We start from the raw sequence: 26,035 nt of genomic DNA, 5'->3' as shown, positions 1-26,035 counted from the left end.
GAGGTATTTCCAGCAGACAGACGACTTTACGAGGGGTATGGTGATCGGGCTGAGAAGGGCAGGTTGGTCGCTTCGTCAAATCGCAGCCGATACCCACAGGGATGTGTCCACGGTGCAGTGCCTGTGGCGAAGATGGTTGGCGCAGGGACATGTGGCACGTGCGAGGGGTCCAGGCGCAGCCCGAGTGACGTCAGCACGCGAGGATCGGCGCATCCGCCGCCAAGCGGTGGCAGCCCCGAACGCCACGTCAACCGCCATTCTTCAGCATGTGCAAGACACCCTGGCTGTTCCAATATCGACCAGAACAATTTCCCGTCGATTGGTTGAAGGAGGCCTGCACTCCCGGCGTCCGCTCAGAAGACTACCATTGACTCCACAGCATAGACGTGCACGCCTGGCATGGTGCCGGGCTAGAGCGACTTGGATGAGGGAATGGCGGAACGTCGTGTTCTCCGATGAGTCACGCTTCTGTTCTGTCAGTGATAGTCACCGCAGACGAGTGTGGCGTCGGCGTGGAGAAAGGTCAAATCCGGCAGTAACTGTGGAGTGCCCTACCGCTAGACAACGCGACATCATGGTTTGGGGCGCTATTGCGTATGATTCCACGTCACCTCTAGTGCGTATTCAAGGCACGTTAAATGCCCACCGCTACGTGCAGCATGTGCTGCGGCCGGTGGCACTCCCGTACCTTCAGGGGCTGCCCAATGCTCTGTTTCAGCAGGATAATGCCCGCCCACACACTGCTCGCATCTCCCAACAGGCTCTACGAGGTGTACAGATGCTTCCGTGGCAGGCGTACTCTCCGGATCTCTCACCAATCGAACACGTGTGGGATCTCATTGGACGCCGTTTGCAAACTCTGCCCCAGCCTCGTACGGACGACCAACTGTGGCAAATGGTTGACAGAGAATGGAGAACCATCCCTCAGGACACCATCCGCACTCTTACTGACTCTGTACCTCGACGTGTTTCTGCGTGCATCGCTGCTCGCGGTGGTCCTACATCCTACTGAGTCGATGCCGTGCGCATTGTGTAACCTGCATATCGGTTTGAAATAAACATCAATTATTCGTCCGTGCCGTCTCTGTTTTTTCCTCAACTTTCATCCCTTTCGAGTCCGACTCGTTGGCTGAACGGTCAGCGTACTGGCCTTCGGTTGAGAGGGTCCCGGGTTCGATTCCCGGCCGGGTCGGGGATTTTAACCTTAATTGGTAAATTCCAATGGCACGGGGGCTGGGTGTATGTGTTGTCTTCATCATCATTTCATCCTCATCACGACGCGCAGGTCGCCTACGGGCGTCAACTCGAAAGACCTGCACCTGGCGAGCCGAACATGTCTTCGGACACTCCCGGCACTAAAAGCCATATTTTTTTTTTTTTAAATCCCTTTCGAACCACTCCTTCTTGGTGTTGCATTTGCTCTGTCAGTCAGTGTATTTTCTTTCTTTTGCTGTGTGTAGCTTTGCACAAACTCAAATATGTTTTTGGTGATTATGGGATAGGGAAGGTCTACAACTGTGTTACGACCGCTCTACTATATCTTACCTTCTGCCTTCTGTCGCATTCTACCGTCCATCTGCTTGCTCGCCCAGCTGTTCACTGACTGGCCTGTTCTCCGGCACTGTTGCTGCTCCCTCGTTGTGACGTCACACCTACGTATTTTTCATCGAGTAACTTCTCGAATCTCTTCACCACGTATATAAGCAAGCTATTCCTTAGTTTCCCCGGTCAGACATTGAGTTGGAAAACAACACGAGTGGAGAGAGCAGAACTGTTCGCTAGCGGCTGGCCCGTTGCGACGTTTTACCTACTTTTAATTTGTGAATAGCTGCATTGTTTATCAACAGACTGGGTGAGCAAAATGTTACAACTTTTTATATCTTTCGTGGTTTATATGAAGATTTGAACTTTGAATGTTAAATTATTTGGTGGCTTCATGGTCTCCATTCTAACTGAGTCCTTCAGACTGATACCTTTATCTATCTCATACACCAAAATAAACTGTGCTTGGACAAGTGATAGAAGTGTTGCCACATCCTGGACTTTTTCTACAGGCCCGAGTGGTCGCTTACATTGCCAACGTGATAGCGTTTAAGCAGCCTGGAACGATTCCCCCCCCCCCTCCTTTTCCTCTTTTCTTCCCTTCTCACTCAGTTTTCTTTTTCTTTCCCTTTTTTCTTTTCCGGTATTGAGTGGTAAAAATTTTGCCTCCCGACGTGCTTTAATTCTCTTGCCCTCTTTTGGGTTTCAAATGAAGATCGTAAGGGTGGCCTTAAATCATTATTTTCAGATATACTAATGTACCCCCCCCCCCTTAATTCTTAACCAATGTGGTTTTTTTTAAAGAAAAGGGTAGTAGTAAATTTAAATAGGTGCTAATTCTGGTTTTTTTTCTGTCGAACTCTGGTCTTGGGCTTTTCTTGAAAATTATAATCGTTATTCCCAAGAATTCTTAATTATTATTCATATTGATTGTATTTTGGTTGTCAAACGGGCTGAGCCCTTGCCAAATGTTTCTAATTCCCATTCTTTGTTTGTTATACACTGCCTATTCTAGTCATTTGAAGTTTAAATACAATTTGTTTTAAATCAATTCACTTTTCTTACATTTGGTTCGTTGTACGCTCTCTCTCACTCTTTACCTTTTCCTTCTCCTTTTTTTTTTTTTGAACATTGTACTTACCACGGACAGCCCTCTCGGTTAGCCCGCCGTGGCGTCCACTGGCTCTGCTGATTGATGAATAATAAGTCTGATATACTAGGTTTGACCCAACGAGGCATTGAGTGCATGCCTTTCCGTGGTCCGACAAGTCACCACCAGTGAAATAACATTTGCTTGCTTCTAGCGTTATGGTGACCTAATGATTACAGTTTGACGATCTTTGATGTTGTGGGTCGACCATCCTATCATTATCTATGCCAAGATTTTCGTCCTTTTAGCCATTTGTATGAACATAATATTTATTAGCACCCCACATTGACAAATACGCCACAACTGGGAAGGAAAGGAAATATATCTAGCCTTAATGAAGACTAGCGAATGTACCCGTGCTTCGCTACGGTATTCTACATTGTATTCGAATATCGAAGTAAATAGTGTACATGCAGTAAATAAGATTGTTTTTAAATTGCATGTCTCTTAGCGTTATCCGAGAAAGAGCATGGGGAGGCCCCCGTACATTGTTTCCAATGTAAAGTGTTTGTTACGGATTTGTGATATAACGGCAGGCTCACTTGCCTACTGGCATTCACAATCGAGTTGGGAAGTTTACATTATAATTGCAGGCCCCATTGCCTACTATGCAGACAGAATCGATTTGGGGAGTTTTCGTTAAAATGGCAGCCCCCCTTTCCTACTTCCAGACATATTACAGTTGAGGAGTTTCTATTATAATGGCAGGCAATTACCCTACTATCACTCAAAAATGAGTTGTGCAGTTATCATTATAATGCCAGGCCCATTTTCCTACTGCCAGCCAGCTTACTGCCAGTCACACCAAGTTGGTGAGTTTCCATCAAAATAGCAGGCCACTATGCCTAATGCCAGTCACATTTTAGATGAGGACATTTCTTTATAATGGCGGGCATGCTTGCCTACTGCCAAACACAATCGGGTAGGGGAGTTTTAAACAAAACTGCATGCTCACTTTCCTTCTGCAAGTCAAATCGAGAAGTGAACTATTCATTACAATTGTAGGCCTTCCTTACTAATGACAGTTACACAGGAGTTGGAGAAGGAACCCTTTCCTACTGCCAGTCAAAGTCAGTGTGGGGAGTACTGATTTCAATAGCAGACCCACCCTTTCTCGATCGCTAAAAATCGACATCAATGAATATATATAGATCGACATACAAAAGTATATGCGTGTTTACAATATTGAAGACCTTCATTTACAGATTAACTGCTACTAAACGTACGTCATATCGACAAAGGATTATACCATAAGACACGCCGGATTTAGTGGCCTAAATGGCTGGTCCTATGATATGTCATCTATTCTTGGGTCAGATTGAGTTAGAAACGTGGAACAGGGTAAAGGTTTTGCAAGATTATCTCACATTACATTACTTTTCGGATAATTATGTGACAGCTACATACATAGCATTTGGCTCACATATGGCTACTGGGTGGGCCAATTTTCGTGAAGGGTTTGATGATTCTGTATTTCATATAAGTAATTGAAAGTATGAATTATGCATGTGAAAATTCCAAATTGACTTAACATCGATTAATAGAGAAAATTCAAACGTAAAAGGGATACAGATACAACAAAAAGTCATAAGACCAAGGTTGTAGATCATTCCAAATTGAACGGAGATTGTGCAATCCGTTATGTGATAGGAATTTCTGAAGGTCTGCACCATCATTAAAATTGCCTGCATATTTCGATATTCTTCGGGGATAAAAAGTGAAAAATTTAATGATCTAAGATGTTTTCCGTTCGTTACAGGCTAAAACGTATAATTTTGTCAAATTTCAATTATCTTCTTTTTCTTCTGGTAGATTATGCCGCAATCTGGATTTAGGGCGAGGCGGGTAAAAATGAGGACTTTCAGGAAACTAAACCAAAAATTATGGAGATGGTCATTATTACCCCTTAAACGGAAAGCTGTACGAAAATTTCGCCAAAATAATGAGTGTAGAGGCACACAGTCGTTACGATTTGATTTATATAGATAAGGAATCTGCTCCATGTAAAACACATTTTGGGCTATGTCCGCTGGACTTAACCTGCAAAAGTGACCATTCATGATATCTCCCTTATTAATCCTCCTGACGAAAAAATGCACATGAAAAAAAAAGGTTTAGAGGTGGAATTCCATCATGTTTGGTCGATTTCCAGTCAGGTTGGTCTTGTTCTGCATATATTGTGGAAGAGTAAACTCATCATTTGAGTTCCCTATAAACCGCCAGTCCATTCCGGAACATGAAATGTTAAATATAAATTTTGGTTCGAATGTCTTCAGTAGTTTTCGAGTTGTAACAAATACGCTTTACACGCACCCGCTCATGAGTTAAATCCGATGGGACTTGTACAGAAAAACGGTCCGTTAATGATATCTCCCTTATTAATCCTCGTATCGAAATGATGCACATGAGAAAAAAGGTTTAGAAATTAATTTCTACCACGGTAGGTAGATTTCCATTAAGTTTGGTTGTGTATATTTTGTGGAAGTTCAAAATCACTGTTTCGGTTTCGTATAAACCCCCCAGTCAGTTCAGGAATTTAGAAACAATATTTGCCCTAAAACCTATCAAGGACAGGTGTATTCTAAATATGAGTCTTGGTGGAAATACATCCAGTAGTTTGTAGCACTCGCGTACATATGGCGTAATTAAGGAAGAAAATAATACAGTTAAGAAAGTTGAAAGTAATAGAAAATGGATTATAACTGAGGATAACGACAAATATGTAAATGCCAAGTGAATGTATTGGAAAATCAAATGCCCCTCAATAAATTATGCTAGTGTGAGTTATGGATATAATAAAGCGGTAACAGAGGAGAAATTTAGGTCCAGTGATTCTTAGGTAAACAAATAATAAGAAGATGACTAATGGTGCTATTACTTAATCTATTCGAGGGCGGTTATAACATCCAACGATATCCCGCAGATAGGCCGATTGACGCCTCTCTTGCCTTCTACCCAATGAACAACCACGAATTTAAAAGCATGATGAGGAAAATGGCAATACGTTACTTCCCTGCTGGCATGCAGTCAGAGACGTTGCCATGGTAACCTGTAGGTTCGTTGTCGGTCTGTCGGTCACTCAATGCAGAGCATGATACCAGCGGAAAATTGTATATTTCTCCATCACGTGAAGAGTAAGGTAAGTTATGAACGTAACGAAAGTTGTTTATAATGAAGAGACGTTTCACGTACGGTAAACTAAGTTTACAGAAAATCAATAGTATAAGAGAAAATGGAGGAAAACCAGAATGGTTTTCCTATAAACCCCCGACTATTCAAAGATTTTAAAATAATATGCATATCGAATCCTTCCCCGGGATGAGTATACTCTAAATATGAAGTTTGGTTGAGATCTATCCAGCCGTTTCGAAGTGATGGTGGAAAAACCATTCAGGTTTTCCTATAAACCCCCCGTCTATTCAAAGATTTTAAAATGATATGCATATCGGAACCTTCCCCGGAATGAGTATACTCTAAATGTGAAGTTTCGTTGAGATCTATCCAGCCGTTTCGACGTGATGGTGGAAAAACCATTCTGGTTTTCCTATAAACCCCCCGTCTATTCAAAGATTTTAAAATGATATTCATATCAAAACCTTCGCCGGGATGAGTGTACTCTAAATTTGAAGTTTGGTTGAGATCTATCCAGCCGTTTCGACGTGATGGTGGAAAAACCATTCTGGTTTTCCTATAAACCCCCCGTGTGTGCAAATATTTTAAAATGATATGCATATCGAAACCTTCCCCGGGATGAGTATACTCTAAATATGAATTTTGGTTGAGATCTATCCAGCCATTTCGACGTGATGGTGGAACAGGCAAACAGACAGACAGACAAACAGACAGACAGACAAACAGACAAACAGACACGAAACGTAAAAACCACCGATTCGGTCTTGAGTTGACCTAAAACGAATAAATATCTGAAAAATTGAGAAAACAAAAGAAATTACAGACAGTGGGCCCCCTACAATTTTATTTATATAGATATAGCCCTGGCATATGCCAAGCATAAATTAAAAAACATAAAAAAACTACTTGCATGGCTGCGGACGGGGAAGTTTGAACCCGCCATCTCAGGGATACAAGGTTAAAGGTACAAGGTCTACACTGCATAGCCAACTTGCATGGTGTGAGTTATATATATATATTTCATTTTATTCAGATTTAATTCTGGGTCAAAATATGTACAGGATGAGTAAATATTATAGGCCAGGAAATCAATGGCACCCCCACATTCTAGAAACATAGCATCCTGTGGCCATAGTACAATTCACTACAAATCATGTAACATTACACTTTATTAACAAACTGATGAAGTCTGAAAATTTGCAAAATAATTTTTTATGAGCACTCAGTATAAAAATTAGAAGTGAACTAGTTTACCTGGGGTCCTTGGAATAGGTCTGCTTTACAGACTTCTTGCCTTCGGCCTGATTTTCCCCTCCACCCAATCCATTACCAACACCCTCAGCTTCAGCCTGTCCATCTCTCTCTTTTTCTCGATTCATAAAGGCATTTTTCCAACTGGCACTCATCTCTGGACTGGAATTTGAGCGACGCACAGGATTACGAGACTTCCCTCCTTCTAGAAACATATGGAACAAATTTATTGAGTAGGATAATAAGCATTAAAAAACTTGCACAGATACAACTAAAAGCTCCTGGAGTATCATCAGCCTTTGTTTGAATGTATTATGAGTTTTCTCCCGGTCTGTCCGACGTAAGAAGAATTACAGTTGTTGCAAAAAATCCTGTATACTCCTGATTTTGAAAAACTATTGAACTTGCTTTATGGATGTGGCATTATGTAAGATTTGTGCGTTCCTATTGTTGGTTTTGAAAACTACTTTTATATCATGCGTTTTAAAGATGTTGGTGACCTTCTTAATATAAGGTACTCAGAACACGTCAATGCCCTGAAGTACAATAAATTTTCAGCTGTAGGATAGCATATGCATGACTATAATCACAAATTCACAGACATAAAACAAGATATGGAAATTCTAAAAATCATCAACAAAGGACCCCTCCTTAACATAACTGAAAGCTGTTTCATACATATAGATCAATATTTTAACCCGAATCATAATCTTAATGACATTTCAGAAAAGCCAAATATCCTATTGTACCTTCTAATTCCCATTTTTAGAAACATCAAACCAACAAGTCATAATTCAGTTTTTCATTATATTCACAGCAACTTTCCTCAGCAGCCATCTCTTTTCCCACATCCTTTGGCCCCACCTTAATTCCCCCCTTCCCCTCCACTCCTCTCTCCTTTCCCTGACCTCTCCCCTTGCCCCACTTCTCTCTCTCTCCTTGCCCTGCCCCTTCCTTTTCCTTTGAATCTCACAACCGTTAGTATGAGGCTTGAAAACTGCTTTTACATCATGCGTTTTAAAGATGTTGGTGACTTTCTTAATATAAGGTACTCGGAACACGTCATTGCCCTGAAGTACAATAAATTTTCAGCTGTAGGATAGCATATGCATGACTATAATCACAAATTCACAGTCATAAAACAAGATATGGAAATTCTCAAAATCATCAACAAAGGACCCCTCCTTAACATAACTGAAAGCTGCTTCATACATATAGATCAATATTTTAACCTGAATCATAATCTTAATGACATTTCAGTAAAGCCAAATATCCTATTGTACCTTCTAATTTCCATTGTTGAAACGTCAAACCAACAAGTCATAATTCAGTTTTTCATTATATTCACAGCAACTTTCCTCAGAAGCCATCTCTTTTCCCACATCCTTTGGCCCCACCTTAATTCCCCCCTTCCCCTCCACTCCCCTCTCCTTTCCCTGACCTCTACCCTTGCCCCACCCCCTCACCCTTTGCCCACTTCTTTCTCTCTCCTTGCCCTGCCCCTTCCTTTGCCTCTGAATCTCACAACCGTTAGTATGAGGCACACAACAATAGGCCACACACCACATGCTGCAATGAGAGGTAAGTCTCATTTAACTAATGCCATTTGACTAACACACTCTCTTGCTCTCTCCTTCTATTCATTAATTTTATATAATTTTATCCATCAATTATTCAGGTTAACTTCATGGGCACCACAATGAATTGCGAATTTATACCAGCCACAGATAAAGAATTGTCAGTTTTACGCATACATTCATGTGCCGTCCTGACAATGTCCAACAGCATTTCAGCATGATTTTAACAAACACTACAGGAACATTTCATTTTATTTACATTGGTTAATGTGGGAATACCATCTGGCAGTTCTGCATCAGCTGGTGGTTATTTACAGTGGCGTCCAGTGGCTTGCAAACTGCTAACACCACTCAAGTAGATTTGGTGATTGATGATCCGACTACAGAATCAACATTTACCAGTTCCTATTTTGCAATTGAAATTGTAATGATTAGCAGTGATGAAACTAACAATTCTATGAATATTAATACGAGAAAGAGTGTGGATGATGAGCATGCTCCAGATGCTAAGAATTTAGAGCCCAATTTATTTTTCAAATTTTACACACAGTTCATCCCAGATTTTAATGTCAATTGTATTTTTGTACATTTGTTTCTATGTCAATTGTGTGTTTGTACATTTGTTTAGTTATTAGATTTATTACATTAAGGTTGAAGATGGCCAGCCAAGGCTGAAACTAGTCCCTAGTTTAGTAATGTAATAAAAAAATATTGCATATTTTAGTACTGAAAAGGTGTATCATTACAACATTAATTTAATAATTATTATTGTGACCTAACAGTAACGAACACCACTGACATCTACCACAGTAACCACACTGCTTCTCTTCACCCTCCACGTGCACATAAAACTCGACCTTCAATGTCCGCAGGTTTATTAGGGCTATTGGGTAAATCGCTAGCTGCAGCAGCCAATTGTACAGTGCCTCTGCATAACGTCACTGGTTCTTGGGAAACAGTGAAGAGAGAACGACATTCTACTTCCCAGGAGACAGGCTCACAGCATGGGCGACCGGGCGAGCGACAACCCCTGAATAGATACAAAAATGTCCCTGTATTAGCCTCTACAAAAGGGTTTCTCAAATCCGCAGAATGGCATCAAAACATGCAAGCCTTCAAATTCTTAGAAATGCCACAGCTACGCAGTGGCAGATTTGTAACATGTCTGCTGTACCTGACTCTAAATAGAATTAACAGCTTTACAGACAGATCTGTTGAATTGTAGAGACGTGGAACAGGTATTGCTGGCAAATTTTCAATGGGTTCTCTTTGAGATTATGATGCCAATTTTAATTTAAAAGTTATGAAACTTGCAAAAATAAAGAATAATTATGCAGCTTAAACCAATGTTCCGCATTAGCGCGAAGGCAAAGATAGCTTAAAAATGGGTAATGTACAAAAAATGCATACAGTGGCCTGCAACAAGGACAATTAAAGAAATCTAAGATTAAATTGCGAGGTATGTGCATGAAAAACGCAAGAGCGGAATGGCCATACCATGGCACAATAAACTCGACCTTCAACATCCCCATCTTCATTATACGTCGCTAGCTAGTGAAGTCGGCCAAAGTTGGCAAATGAGACGTGTGTCTAGCGGCAGCCGGTTGTATCAAACTCTTAGTAACAGTAACAGTTTTATAGACAGCAGGAATATTTTCCTGATGGATCGTCGTATTGTAGAGACGTGGAACAAGTATTGCTGGCAAATTTTCAATTGGTTCTCTTCAATATAATGATGCCAATTTTAATTGAATGGTGATGAAACTTGCGGAAATAAAGAATAATTGTACAGCCGCAAGAAAATACGACATAGCTTAAGCCAACGTTCCAGGTTAGCGCGAAGACAAAGATGCTACTGTAGAAGAACGGAGTTCAGGTGATTTTACAAAGCACTTTTTTAGGCTTGATTTAATTTTTTTGAAGGAGAAAGTGGGGTTAGTCTTGCATTCAGACCCGTCTTGGATTCAGAGAAAAACAGTATTTCCTGCACAAATAGAATTGCTATTTCTAGGTATTTAACTTCATAATACACATTCTGGACCGTGACAACTTGTGTTATTCTTTGTGATGAAATTCCATTTTGGTGCTTAAAAGATTCTGTACTGGACACTGAAGTTCCTGAAATCTAAATGCTTTGAAATTATCTGTATCCAGACCTATAAGTGCCAACAATGTATTACTGATCCCTTGCCTTGAGCTTCACAAAGTTTCTGTAAGACATTCTTTTTCATGGATGAATTTGGTCTTAGAGTTGCCTGTCACATGAGATGTCTTCTGTAATTTTTATATTTCTACAAAATCTAAAACAACTTTATATTTTTATTACTGACAAGGGAAGGTTACTTTTATGTATCTGCCAGACCTACTCTATGCGAATACAGTTTGTTACAAGTTTCTCCATTTTAGTTCTATAAAACGTCTGATCTTTTCAAGTATTTCATCAGAGATGGTACATAGCTGGTACAGCTGTCGTATGACTTTTCAGATATATTACTTGCAACATTGCCAATTTAACATTCATTTGCAGGCATTTTCTTCTGCTAAATTACAATACATTACAAGTAATATATGACATATTTAGCTTGTATTGTCAACAATAAGTATTGTAAAGATGGGACTTTTAATGTTAATATCTTTAAACTGTTCAAATTATAATAATTTTATTCCAAGACACCTGCTTCAATGCTATTGCGAAATGTACGTCTTTATCTAGCCTGTAATATATTTACAACACTGAATGGATGGATTTCCTTTGTCACCTTCTTCAACATCGAAAATAAGTATGGCAGAGGTTGAATGAACACATCTTATTTGCTTTCATCCACCAAAGATGAGTTTCATTATGACTGGATAAACTCACATCTATCAGAGCTAGTAGCTCAAGGGTATTTTCGGAATGTGTCACTTTTGTTGATGGTGGCAAAATGATCATTGTAAGATCTAGCATATCTTAACTCATCAGAATATAAAGTTTCACTGCAAGTTAAGTCCAATTGAAAGAATTTCTTTTGTGCAAGCATTAGCATTCAGGACGATGCTAACCTATGGGGCTTGGTTAAATTGAAATAGCAAATAACGTAGTTCAACCTATTCAATACAAGTTAATAAGAAATGTAGTGTTACATTCCTATTTAATTATAAGCGGAAGCGGTACCGGTTTCAACCCAAATCTGGGTCTTCATCAGCCGAATAAAATGCAAAAACAATGCACAGGTAAATAAGAAATTAAAGAATGAGTCTTTCACAAATTCAGTTGAAGAAGCAATATAAGATAATGGGGATTGGCACTGTGCGATTTTAAATCGTAAAATCTAGAAGAAGTAGGAGGTCAGTCACTTATATGAAGTAAGGCGCAATCTTCTGAATAGTAGCACAATACACGCAAAGTTCGGCACTGTGTCTCAAAATGTTCATGAGAAGAGGTGAACAGTTAAGTGAGCCAGCCTGCATATACTATCAGGCGCAAAGTCACAACACAATTTAATAAATATGAAGTCCCAAAATTGTGTAGAAGTTGAAGATGAGTCGCTTGATTGAAGTAAATTGCTAGCTCCTGAAGATAAGCGCAACATACTCAATGTCCAGCACTGTGCTTTCAAATGCCGACGGAACTCGGTGAATAGCTTAATGATCCAGTCTGTAATTGTTTCGGTTGCGAAAATGTATATATATAAAATACAATTTAATATAATTGAAGTATGCAACTAGGATCTTGTAGATTCTTTAGAACAGTTGACATAAAAACAATTGTGAAGAGAAAAATGGTAAAAAGCGCAATACTGGAAACAAATGAAAAATGTATATGCACAGTGCACTACCTCTTGAAGATAAGAATTTAGGTCGTAACTGAGGTAGTCCAAGGCAGCGCACGGCATGAGTGTAAATTTGAATGTAAAGACCCAAAACGCAGGTGGCACTATAGTATACTAGCATACAGTTCAATTCGGAAAGTAGGGTGTTTTTTTTTCTTTTCGAGAGAGGAGAGGTGAAAAGAAAAGATAGGATAAGTTAATAAAGGAAGAGGATTAGTAGATAAGATTAAAAGGATTGGAAGGTAAGATAGGGAAATAAAGGAGGGGTAGTTTAGGGTGGGTTAGGAGGGTGGGTTATTGGAGGTAGAAAACGTGGGTAGGAACTGTGTAAGGCATGGAAAATTGAATTGGGTTTAGAAATTTAGAATTTTTGAGAAGAAGAATTAGGAACTCAAATAGGATATTGGGTTTTTCAGAAATGTCGTTTAAATTGAAATTAGGGTTGAAGTATTGGTCAAGGTGAATAAAACAATTTTCAGTAGTGTTTAGGAGGGGGCCTTTGTTAATGATTTTAAGTATTTTAATGTCTTTTTCAATATTGGAGAAATTATGCTTGGAGTCTTGTATGTGTTGTCCTATAGCAGAGAATCTGTTGTATTTAATGGCATTGATATGTTCGGAGTATCTGATGTTAAAGTTGTGGCCAGTTCGTCCGATGTACGAGGAGCTGCATTTGTTACATTTGAATCTGTATACTCCAGATTTAGAAAAAAACATTAGATTTATTTAGTGATTTAGAGCTGTGTAATAGATCAAGATTTCTGTTCTTGGTTCTAACAGAAATTCTCATGTTGTATTTTTTAACTGTTCACCTCTTCTCGTAAACATTTTGAGACACAGTGCTGAACTTTGCATGTGTTGTGCTACTATTCAGAAGATTGCGCCTTACTTCATATAAGTGACTGACCTCCTACTTCTTGTAGATTTTAAGATTTAAAATCGCACAGTGCCAATCCCCATTATCTTATATTGCTTCTTCAACTGTTTTTGTGAAAGACTCATTCTTTAATTTTTTATTTACCTATGCAATGCATTGTTTTTGCATTTTGTTCAGCTGATGATGACCCAGATTGGGGTTGAAATCGGTACCACTTCCGCTTATAATTAAATAGGAATGTAACATTACATTTCTTATTAACTTGTATTGAATAGGTTGAACTACATTATTTGTTATTTCAATTTAATTGTGATACAGTTCAATACGGAACATTATGAAATTTTTATCTTTAAATACGAGGTTTGGTCTCATAAGAATAAATCTGAATATCAGTAGACACGATTTTGTTGGAAGATGTGGATCTGCAAGTTTCCAATAAGCAAGTGGTTTAGAAGAAGAATAACAAGAAGAAGAAGAAGACGGACGAAGGAGAAGTCATGAATAATTGTGTGCTGGGAAGAAAGAAGATCAGCAAGATGCATTACCCAGTACTGTTGTAAATAAAACAATAGATACAAAAGGATCTCTTGCATAACCCTTCTCCTTCTAACAACATCAATTGCCACCACCATTATACAAACTACAGTAGTAGCACTGCTTACCACAGTCAGTAACTACAAAACAAAAGAAAAATCAAAGATAAGTTAAACTTTGGTATTTCATGAGATCGTGAGTTTTACACGAAGATCCTTAATAAAAATATGGGTTTTTCTTTCCTCACAACCTGTCAAACAAATACAGTATTGCACATATCAAACTGACTAATACAGCTTCTCTTTCCACTCATTACTATGGCTTTCTATTCAGTCTTCATACACTATAATAAAATCAATATTTACCTTCCAAGTCCACCATGACACCATCATCTAGATCCTGCTCATCAACATCAATATTATCTTGAGAATCTTGTCTAGATGGACAAGGAGAACCTGGGATACAGATAGGAGCAGTACCACTAGCAATACGAGCAGCCATCTCCACCCCTTGCTCAAAGTGCTGGTCCAAGATTGCCTAAAACAGATATTCTCAATTAATTTCATTCACACCACCTCCACAACAAAGTCATGACAACTGTACTTTATCTCCCAAAAATGTGTCAATACTAAAAATCTGATAAGAAATGACACAAACAGGCAGTAAATGGATTTCATACTGATCAGGATAAAAACCCCAAACAAACCAGGAAACTGCTGCCAGTACAAAATCAAATTACGAAGTCAACAACTCATGTCCACATAGAAAACCTAAACAAGGATGGCAGAATACAATTAAACCACTGGCTTACCTAACCGTCGAATCAACGGGATGCGCGAGTCTTGACCGGCTTACCTAACTGTCGAATTGACGGGGTAATGCAGTGTCCTGCTTTATCGATAGTAAAGCGAAGATAGTACGTTAACTCAACAGATGGCATTACAATCATTCTTTATATCTGAAAGAAGTCTCTTCCGCTGTATTTGAGTCATGTTTAGGGTATTAACCGCATAAATTGAAGATAGCTGATGTCACGGGTGTTCAGTGAGTAAAGATGAGCATGTGCGAGGCTATTACCAAGCGAGAAGTCGTGGATATTTAACTGAATAGTGATTGTGAAGAAGATTATAATAAATTGGAAAGTTCTACCTGTGAATCTAGTGATGTGGATACGTTCTCTGTGCTTAGTGAAGTTAGTGGTAGTAATATGAGTCAAGAAGGAGATGTAATTATTACGAACGTAAATGTTCCAACGCACCGTAAGAATTACTAGGTGAGTTTATAGCGCTTAGTTTTTTTTTCACTGTAATGTAGCACATTCAATTGAAATGATTATTTTTGAGTATTTCTATGAAAGTTTGACAATGTTTGAGCCAGTAGTTGCAGTGATATTATCATTTAAGCACAGTCTTGCATGGAACTTATAAACACCAGCATTTAAATGGTAATTTAAAGATCCAGAACTGATGTTTATAAGGTAAGCGGATGGGTTAAGTTTCTTCTACAATGCAACTTACGCTCGGCTGATGTAATTCATAGACAAGAATGGCATTCTGCAATCTAAAAAACAGACCCTGAAGCTGCAAAATGATGTTACGAAGAAGAAAAAATGGTAGTAGCAGCAGCAGCAGCAGCAGCAGCAGTAGTAGTAGTAGTTTAAAAGTATACGATATGCAGTTTGTTACATTACCACCAGATGGGATATGACCTCACAGATCTAGACTCTGAATGATAGTCACATGGTGTACAATGCAAGTAACCAAAGATGAACAACACAGGCAACTCAAGGTAGTCATTCCCCATGACTGCAGTGCATAAGAGTGTTGTGTACAGCTTCGTCAAGCATTGGGTGCATCATAAGGTGAGTCAAAGCGTTCAGATGAGGAAGCGAGTTAACTGCCAACCTTACTCACAGTAACAGTTCACCTCACAAATTTGCAGTATCTGTGATTGCAAATAAGCAGTGCCTAAAGTTCTGATAGTTGCTTTACGTCGCAGACACAGATAGGTCAGTGCCTAAAGTAAGATGCAAGCTTGAAATGAATAACCCGAGATACTGGTATTACTGAGTTGTCATGATGCCAAATCCTACAGCATGGTTTAAAGGAGCAGAAGATAGCTAATATCACCAAGTGAGAGAGAAAAGTGGAGAAGCTATGAGTATGGACTATTATACCAGGTGTATGCACATGTTTTTGCCAGTTTTTGTGGTAATGAAAACACGTAATTTTCAAGGAAAATTCATTTTTTGTTCATTCAAAATATTGTCCATCGCCTTCTATACACTTCACCCATCTTTCAGGGAAGTTATGAATACTATGCCAGAAAAACTGCTTGTCTTTTGCCAGTGCGACAAACCATTTGCTGAGCCATTTCCCAACTTCCTCGAAATTGCAATTCCAAGTGTGAGAGTAAGTCTCTCAATTGAGGAATTATTGAGCCACCGGTTGGGTGATGCTCGTTTAATTATTGTAACAAATAAATAAACACCCTTAGATATCACTGTTTTTTTTTCCCGTCAAAATCCTTCAGAACTGTTAGACGCTGGCCTTACCTGATCGATTCCCCTTTTCTCCTGCGTATCTGTTTGTGTTGCAGTTGCTGCAAAATTTTCGGTCCATCTGGCGGACATACTTCGGTGCCTGTCTGGATGTTGCACTACACAATTTTGTTGCAATGGTCCAATACTGGGATCGAAGTTGACAGAATGTTCCTGACTCATGTGGTCGGACTGAAAGTGTATGGGAAGTCTGTTGGCAGACGGCCGGTGTCGACAGCTACCTAAATCAGCGACACCCAAAAGAAAAGGAAGTGGATATATATTGAAGTTCCTACAGTGAATGGCATTAAAATTGTATGGCGTGTGGCAAAACCTCCAATTAATGTGAAATGTATGTCTGTTTTTGAGCATAGCTCGAGTTTGTTTGGTGGAGGATGTGGTAGTATTAAGACAGCAGGGGTAATCAATGGAAATTTCTAATTTATTGTTTTTCTTTTTTTGAGTGTTGTATAAGATATTATCTTGTTTGAACCTTTGAACCCGGAAGAATTCTGTTTTAGAAACTCCTTTTTTTGTATCAAAATTATCATTTATCTGTGAATTTTAATATTTTCGTTTATCAAAATTGTGAAACAGCATGTACCTGCACGTGCTATTCTGGAAGCGCATTTCCTGTTGTGTAAAAGAATTTTCTCGAATATTGGTCAGCAAGAAAGAAGATACTTTTGATTGGAGAAAATAAGAGTTAATGTATTTGGTGAATGTGAAAGTCGAGGGTGAAGCCCGGATTCTGATAGGTTCTTTTGATGGTTGCACCATTTTTCTGTTTCTCAATCTTACCAGCTCCTTCGGTGGGAGCGAGGAAGTCTCTGCGTCTTTAATTTTTGACCATCCTAGAGAGCGGTCCCGTCATGGGATACCTGGTCTTGGCGTAAGCACTGTTTCTTCTTTTATTTCGGGCATTAATATAATTTAAATATAATTATTTCTTTTCTTGCGTAGGAGTTTATTCGAGATTCAAGTTCACCGCTAAAATTATCATAATGACTTAGCTTTTCAGTTAAGATTGTGTACATTTTGTTTCGGAGGCTTTTTTTTTTTTTTTTTTTTTAACCTTTGTAACCAATAATGTAATTAACTTATTCCTCGGGTTTGCCTCCTGTAGTTTTGTATCACCTAACACGTGCGCAAAATCTATGCTCATTACTGGAAGAGTTTTAGGTAGTGATCCAAGTTTTCTGTGCGTCTGTATTAGGACCCTTTTTCTATCTTGTGTAGATTGAGATTAGACCTCATTTAAATCGTCATGTATCGTTGGATACTTTTAATGCTTTGATTAAAATTTCCATTGTACATTGCACATGTCTGCAGACGCAGTTAACATTTAAATTTACTTTATAAATATCCTTAAGTTTTGGTTTGTTCTTTCTATTACGAGTTTTTCTTTGTTTCCTTTTTAAAATAAATGTGTGTTATTCAAGGGCAGATCATTGATCTCTACGTTTTCTTCCTTCACAAAGGCTATGTTCCATCACCTCACAGGGCTCGAATGCCGCTTTCCATGTCTTTTCTCTAGTTGTCATGTTTCACGTTGTCACGTTTTGTAGTGCATTGCTTCGTTCGAACCTAAGTTTATTTTACTGTTTTTTCTGTGTTCATAAACTTATTATTATTCTTTCATTTACGTAATCCAAACTGTTAAGTGGTTATAGTTTTAACGTTACCATTATTAAAGCAGGATCAGAAAGCATTGGTAAGGATATGGATGGCAAAGCATAGAAGTACACACACAAAACTAAATAACTCTGGGAATATGTCGGTTTATCTCCACTATTAAGTACAGATAGATTATTGGCACTGTAAACATCATGGAATAGTCTCCCTCATATATCTTCAACCAGGTTTCCCCGGTATCCATGCACAGAGTTTCTCTCTCCTGTAATAAGCAGTATTTTCCCACACGGATCGTCGTATCAATCGATATTTACATTTATTTATAATTGTTTACCTAGCTTTTTCTTAAATATTTTCAATGAACTTGGAAATTTATTGGACATTTCCCTTAATAATTTATTCCAATCTGTTACTCCTCGTCTTATAAATGAATATTTGCCCCAGTCTGTCTTCTTGAATTCTAACTTTATCTTCATATTAAGTATATTTTCTGAATGGCATTTAAATCTACTGTATAGTGATGTCCAAGTAAACATTAGAGATGTAAAGCTCATGTTGGTTGTAGGTTGTGCAAATAACTGTCAGCAGAGCTATACTGAATTAAGATTATAATATGTTTTAGATTTTGTTACATTATTATTAGAATTTGCTTTAGGTCTTATGGCGACGATGGAATAGAAAAGAGCTAGGAGCGGGAAGGAAGTGGCCACGGACAATCCTAGCATTTGCCTGGTGTGAAAATGGGAAACCACGGAAAAATCATCTTCAGGGATGCCGACAGTGGAATTCAAACCCACTATCTCCCAAATGCAAGCTGACAGCTACGTGCCCCTAACCATATGGTCACTTGCTCAGTACATTTTGTTACAATAGCCACCCAAAGTTCTAGAGGCGTGTTATTTCTTGAGGTACAGATGTGAAAGCCTTGACCAAAACCTATTACTTTATTATTCCTAACATTAGGTTCTTGTGGACATAGAATTGTTGTCCCATTATGCTCATACTTTAGAAGTAACTCCTGCATAAGAATGACTGATTTGTGCAAATTTTGTCGATATATAAATAATTCAACCATAATCTTTCTAGAATTTCATAATGTCAAATATATTCCAGTCAACTGGACAATTCAGTGACGTGGCAGGAAACTGTGTGTTCCAACTCTCTTGCTGTCTTCTTGCGGCATATCTCTAGTTTTGGGACGTGCAGTTTATACATTAAAGGCTCTGTCAAACAGGAAGTGGATTGTCCGCGCGGACAAAATGACCGCAGGCCATCGTGGACTAGGGTAGTCCCATAGAATGCGAACAAGTCAGGGCAAACCAAGTAATCAAGTGCGTAGCGACTCATTCTTTCTTAAGTCTTTGTTTTAGGATAATCAGTGACGTTATGGACATCGGAACATAAGAGGCAGGCTTGTTGGTTTCTACAATCAGTGGAGAAATGACCATAGCCCAGATATTTGTAATAGATGATGAGTGAGACACATTCTTTGAAGCTGCATAGGCAGTATCTGATGTAAAGTTTCTCAGAGTTCTTCAAGGCCTGGAAAATGGCAGGGCTGAATTCAACTAAGGTATACTGTGTCTCACCATCTCTCGATGCTGACGCAAGTTAAACTGTCTGGGAGCAACACCAGTGAATGGGCCCATCAGACTACAAACTGAAATTACCGTATTTATGAGAATAATCCCCGCCACCAAATAATCCCCGCACTCTAACTTCAGGAAGGCTGATTTTGACAAAAAATGCCAACATTGGCTCTAATAAAACCCGCAACCCAATTTAGTGCCTCAATTTTTTTAAAAAGTATACGGGTATTAATCGAATAAATGCGGTACTTTCTTTATTAAAAGGTGTCACTATACACGTAAAATTCTACAGCCTTCGATTACATTATGAGCAGGGACCAGATTTTGAAAACATGTCTTTTAAATGATATATCACAGACTGCTAACATGTATAGGAACGTCTGTCATGATTTCTAGATTATAGAAATGCTTACTTACAAAGCCATATTTGGTCACTTTTTGCTATTTTTAACATTTTTAGGTAACTTTATAAGGTTTTATGTCAATATCGTGTCATTTGAAAGAATTTTTTTGACAATTTATTTACAACCAAGTCAAAAACTGAGAAGATGGCAGATAATATTAAAAAAATGCTTATGTTATCTTTTCTTTATTTTGCACAGTGATTCTTGGAATGATGGTGATGCGTGCTACGTGAGTCCTGGCACTGTCGTGCCTGAGTACGAATTCAGGGCCAATACCGTATGCAGCAACCAACAAATGCTGTAGCAGTATCTGCTCGATGTACCCTGCAGCAGTAAGATTACAACGGACGACGACAAGATCCGTACGGTCATCAATACTGATGCCACCCCACACAATCACAGAACCTTGTCCGAATCGGTCGCCTTTCTGGACAACATTTGGCATGTCCTGCTCACCATGGCATCTCCACACACATTGATGTCCTTCACGCTGTGTCAGGGGAAATCTGGACTTGTCTGGGAACAAAACGGGTCTCCATTCTCCATTGGCGAAGTTACCAGAGTTGACATGGGTACAGGCAAACAGAAGGCGAGCAGCACGATGTTGCTGTGTTAAACGGGGCACTCGAACAGGACATCTGGGTCATAAGGACAATTCTATTAATCTGTTCCTTACTGTCTGGTCAGAAACTATGACTCCCGTGACCCTCCTGAGGTCTGCTGCAGTTGCTGAACGACACCGCAATGCACAGATGCTCAGATATGGGTCATCCTGTGGGTTTCTTATGCGTCCATGACCTCATCCAACCCTCCTTGTGAACTGGCCTGTATCATTGTAGCGATTCCACAAGCTCTGAATAACCGACGACACTTGCGACTTGAACCTCATTAAGGTATCTCATGGGATGTACTGGTTTACATACAACGTGCTCAAATGACCGCAGTAGTCTTTGTACCTCACGACGACACACAGACGCACCGCTATTCACTTTCTTTTGAAGGGTCACTTGACAGTTTACTGCATGGCTACACCTATAGATGGAGTATAACTTTGAATTGACATACCCTGAGTAGCTAAGGTCTCAAGGTATGCTGTACGACCATTGGAACCCCATCTACCAAATTAACGTTCACATACCAGACGTTACAAAACATGTTCCCCTTATTTTTTCTAGTGTGTACAATTGTTGTGATAGTGTCAAAATGATATACTGTGAATCATAATATATGTAATAATAAAGCAGAGTAATAATAATTAACAAATCAGTGTACTGCCGTACTATGTACATCAATCTGGACAGCTGAACATCATGCACAGGCAGATACAGTTACACTCTAAATCATCATCATCATCATCATCATTAAGTTTCCACTCCAGTTTCCCAGGTGTGGTTAGTTACGCTCTAAATAATATTTAAAAATACTGTACAGTATATTGCATTATGTTTTGTGTAACGGTGGTGGCAAATGGAATTTTACGGCAGAAAAAAAGGATGTTTTGTGTAATGTGGAAACTTGTCTAATTCGGAAAACAATGTTGATCCCTCGCAATTCTGCTTTCAGTAAGTTTTACTGTATTATTATTTAATGTTCTTTTAGAATGAATAAATTCCTTCAATTTTTAGGTCCTATTAAACTGTTTCTGAGTCATTTTTAAATTATTTTGAAGTGATTCTAGAGGTCATTTTTGGGCATTATTAGATTATCAAAATCCACCTTGATTATGAGAATACTGGAATGTTATTTAAAAGTTACAGGTTATTTAGATAGTATTTTAGAGCTCACATACAGTGCGCATAAGTCAGACTCCTTGGCTGAATTGTCAGTATTGAGGCCTTCGGTTGAGAGGGTTGCGGTTTTCATTCCCAGTCGGGTCGAGGATTTTAACTGCATCTAATTAATTTTTCTGGCTAAAGGACTGGGTGTTTGTGTTTGTCCCAACACTCTCCTCTTCAAATTCAGACAAGAAACCACACTACCAACCACCACAGGAACATGCAATAGTAATTACATCCCTCCACACTGGGTCAGCATTAGGAAGCACATCCGGTCATAGAATAGGGCCCAGACAGCTGCCTGGGAGACTGATTACCTCGGGCCGAGTAGGGGTATTTCAGTCGCCTTGACAAAGAATACTGCAATGTATTTGAAACATCGGCAAACTGTATGGAATATACAGAAAACAACAATATGGTTCAAGCTGAAGAACTAAACAGATCTTTACTACCTTTACTATTTTGATTCTTTGTTTTATTTCATCTTTGGAACCACCAGAATTGAACAGTAGGGAGCCTAGATAGAAAAAATTTACAATTTCAACATCCTCCAATCTGCTGGATATGTGGACTTTGCTGTTTCTACGATCAACAATCATGGCCTTGGTTTTCTGTCGATTTAGACGTAATGCAATTTCTAGGCCTGTTTTTTTCCCCACTCTCTCGATCAGCTATCTCAACTCCTCTTCAGATGATGCTATCAAGGTGGTGTCATCAGCAAATCTCAAGTTGTTGATTTTGTATTCCCCCAATAGAAAATACTTATCCCAGTCACCTAGCACAGTTTTCATTGCACATTCACCATAGAGATTAAAAAGTAGTGGTGATAGGATATATCCCCGCCATCATTCAACTGTAGGGACTGTTTATTTTGAATCTACACAGTGGCTGTATTTTCCTTATATAGAGACTCGAGGAGACAAACTGGATGCAGTGGCAAACCCATATCATCCAAAATTTTTGAGAGATGGTTTCATTGATGTATCAAAGGCCCTTTGGTAGTAAAAACAAAGCACAGGTACACCGGAACACTGAATTCCATACCCTTACGAATGACGTGTCTTAGATTTAACATCAAATCAATCAATCAATCAATCAATCAATCAATCAATCAATCAATCAGTCAATCAATCAATCAATCAATCAATCAATCAATCAATCAATCACTAGTAATCTGCATTTAGAGCAGTCACCCAGGTGGCCAATTCCCTATCTGTTGTTTTCCTAGCCTTTTCTTAAATGGTTCGAAAGAAATTGGATATTTATTGAACAGCTCCCTTGGTAAGTTACTCCAATCCCTAATTCCCCTTCCTATACACGAATATTTGCCCCAATATGCCCTCTTGAATTCCAACTTTATCTTCATATTGTGATTGTTCCTACTTTTCATGACACCACTCAAACTTATTTGTCTACTAATGTCTAACCTCTCCACTGACAGCTTGGAATATACCACTTAAAATGCACTAGCCATGCAAATTATGACTGCCTCGAATCATAGGTTATAAACTTCATAGTTCTGATCCGTATTGAATTGTAATTACAGTATAATTATTAAATGAATGTAGTAATGGTCCACCTTTCAATTATATGTTAAATTATATTTATTATAGTATTGAAAGGTGGACCATTACTACATTAATTTAATAATTATATTGTAATTGCCTCAAATATCCAATCTGCAATCCAGGACGAGTTGATCCTAAGGCAACTCGATATGACATCCAAAGAGCCTGTCAGGAATGTCAGAAGTCAAGATCATCAAGTTCAATAGATCACGACAACCAGAGAGGAGGAGAAGAGAATCCACCGCTCGGAAAATCCTGAGAATCATAGAAGAATCTGGAGAAGCAATCAAGAAGTGAGATAAGTACCCAGAGACCATTCACCAGTCTCCAGACAAAGGAATTCTAGAGACTGGGAATATTCCAGAAGGATTAATTGAAGGAGCCCATACACAAACTACAGACAAGAGTGGAAAAGAGGTCAGGACTTCCATCAACCAAGGGAGAGGAGAGACCGGCGTGATGAAGAAAAGCAGAGGTACCTAAAGGATATTCAGAACGCAGCGCAAGAAAAAGAAAGATGGCAACGTGCCATACAAAATCAAAACACTAACCCTGACATTATAGGTGCCGAGAGTCTACAATATCAAGAGAAGCGAAGAAGAGAACAAGACAACAGTCAGACTAGCAATGGATATGATCAAGGCGCCATTAAAAAAAAAAAAACAGTATGAACTAGTTGGAGATAGTCTCAAACCTAGGAATTCCAGCAGTAATGAATATCAAGAATGGATCGTAGTACAAACTGACTCGTGGATGACAAAGTCAGATGATCTTTTAGAAGAAAAAGGAGCAACTAAATTCTGGAACATCAACCATATTACCTGTAATTTTGGCCCATATTTGTGATATCAATATAAAGTGTTTAATGTCTACTGGATCGACTATTAGCGTGATTGCGACACCATTCCTGAATGACCTTTCAGACAGAAATGAAATTCCAATTATTCCAGTGCCACATGTTAAAATTAGTGTCATTCCTGATAAAATGGTCATGTTAGCAGCAAATATTTTTGGAAGCTGAAATTAGAAATACTAAATTTTCAGTTATTTTTGGCCATGTCCCAGATAAAATTCAGTATCATTCTTGGAGCTGACTTTTTGCTGTCTTATCAGGCTACTACTGATATGAATGCTAACCAAATTCATTTCAAGAAAGCTGGTCTTTCTGAGGTTGCTTCATTCAATTCATATGGAGTAGATGATCCGTGCACTTTTCACATCGAACATGACGCCTTATCTTTTTTTTTTTACAAGTTGCTTTATGTTGCACCGACACAGATAGGTCTTATGGCAACAATGGGACAGGAAAGAGCTAGGAATGGGAAGGAAGCGGCTGTGGTCTTAATTAGGGTGGAGCCCCAGCATTTGCCTGGTGTGAAAATGGGAAACCACGGAAAACCATCTTCTGGGCTGCTGACAGTGTGGTTTGAACCCACTATCTCCCAAATACTGGATACTGGCCGCACTTAAGCGACTGCAGCTATCAAGCTCGGCACGCCTTATCTCTGAGGGAACCAGAAGATCAAGAGGTCATAGAAGAGATTCACATGGCCATGGATGAGATATTAGAAGAGGGCAAAAAGGAGTGCACATCCATTTGATTTAATCAATATGAAAGCTAAGGAAGCCCTAGGAAAGCTCAAATCCAAGATTTACTGCGATAGCACAAACATCTGTTTGATTCAAAGCCAGTCATGATCCCAGTCTTTAAATACTCATTACTAGTAATGGATTGGCTCCCGTTCAAGAAAAAGGCTTACCCGATACCTGAGAAATTTCATTCTAGGGTAGGAAAAATCACAGAAGAGATGGAGAAAGATGGTATTGTCATGAAGGCCAGAACACTGTTTATTAACCATTTAGAGCTCGTTTCAAAACCTGATAGTTCACTCCGAGTATGTTTGGACATTCGGACAGCGAATGAGAAATTGATACCCGAGAACGACCAGGCTCCAACTATCAAAGATATCATCAGGAAATTCAAGGGCATGAAATATTTCTCATCGGTCGATTTTACATGATCCTACCATCATATTCCCTTGGAAGAAAAATCAAGATTGTTTACTGGGATCATGTATGATCAGCAGACCTATATTTTCTGCAGATTGCCTTTTGGTTTACGTAATGCCAGCATGGACGCATCAGAGCCCTTGATCGTTGTCTCACTGAAGAAGTTAAAAGCTTTACCACGTGATATATTGATGATTTACTGCCAGCAACTAAAACCCTAGAACACATGGTTAAACTGGAGAAACTGTTGAGTAATCTTTCACGAGCAGGTTTCCACATTGTTCTGGCTAAATTCCACTTCTGCAAATCTGAGATCTTAGTTTTAGGACATATTATTGACGGCAGTGGAGTAAAACCCAATCCAGTGAAAACTGAAGCAATTAGTAAATTTCCCAAACCAATCAGAGTAAAGCAAGTGAGACAGTTCTTAGGTATGTGCCAGTTCTTTGCGAACCACCGTCTGCAATATACTCAAACATCTTCAAGAACTACTTATGAAAGGGAACCGATGGCAATGGAATTCGGAATGTGACCAAGCTTTTCAGAAGACTAAGGAAATGCTCACAAACAACATAAAATTGGGATACCCAGACTTTAATAGGCCATTTATCCTTCACATGGATGCGTCTAATATTGGAAT

General features: G+C 39.0%; 1 protein-coding gene across 3 annotated transcripts in view; it reads right to left on the bottom strand.

Annotated features, from left to right (window-relative positions):
* gig (tuberin) overlaps positions 1-26,035 on the bottom strand; it is a 619,250-nt gene that overhangs the window by 179,544 nt on the left and 413,671 nt on the right. For all 3 annotated transcript variants that reach the window (XM_067150053.2, XM_067150054.2, XM_067150056.2), the window contains 2 exons: positions 14,241-14,412; positions 7,079-7,280 (listed from right to left, as the gene is read on the bottom strand). In XM_067150053.2, coding sequence (XP_067006154.2) covers positions 7,079-7,280; positions 14,241-14,412 — 374 coding nt within the window. The remainder of the gene's footprint in view (positions 1-7,078; positions 7,281-14,240; positions 14,413-26,035) is intronic.

The sequence above is a fragment of the Anabrus simplex genome, chromosome 6, assembly GCF_040414725.1.
Source record: "Anabrus simplex isolate iqAnaSimp1 chromosome 6, ASM4041472v1, whole genome shotgun sequence".
NCBI classification, from domain to species: Eukaryota; Metazoa; Arthropoda; class Insecta; order Orthoptera; family Tettigoniidae; genus Anabrus; species Anabrus simplex.
This window is presented reverse-complemented; position numbering and strand designations above follow the sequence as displayed.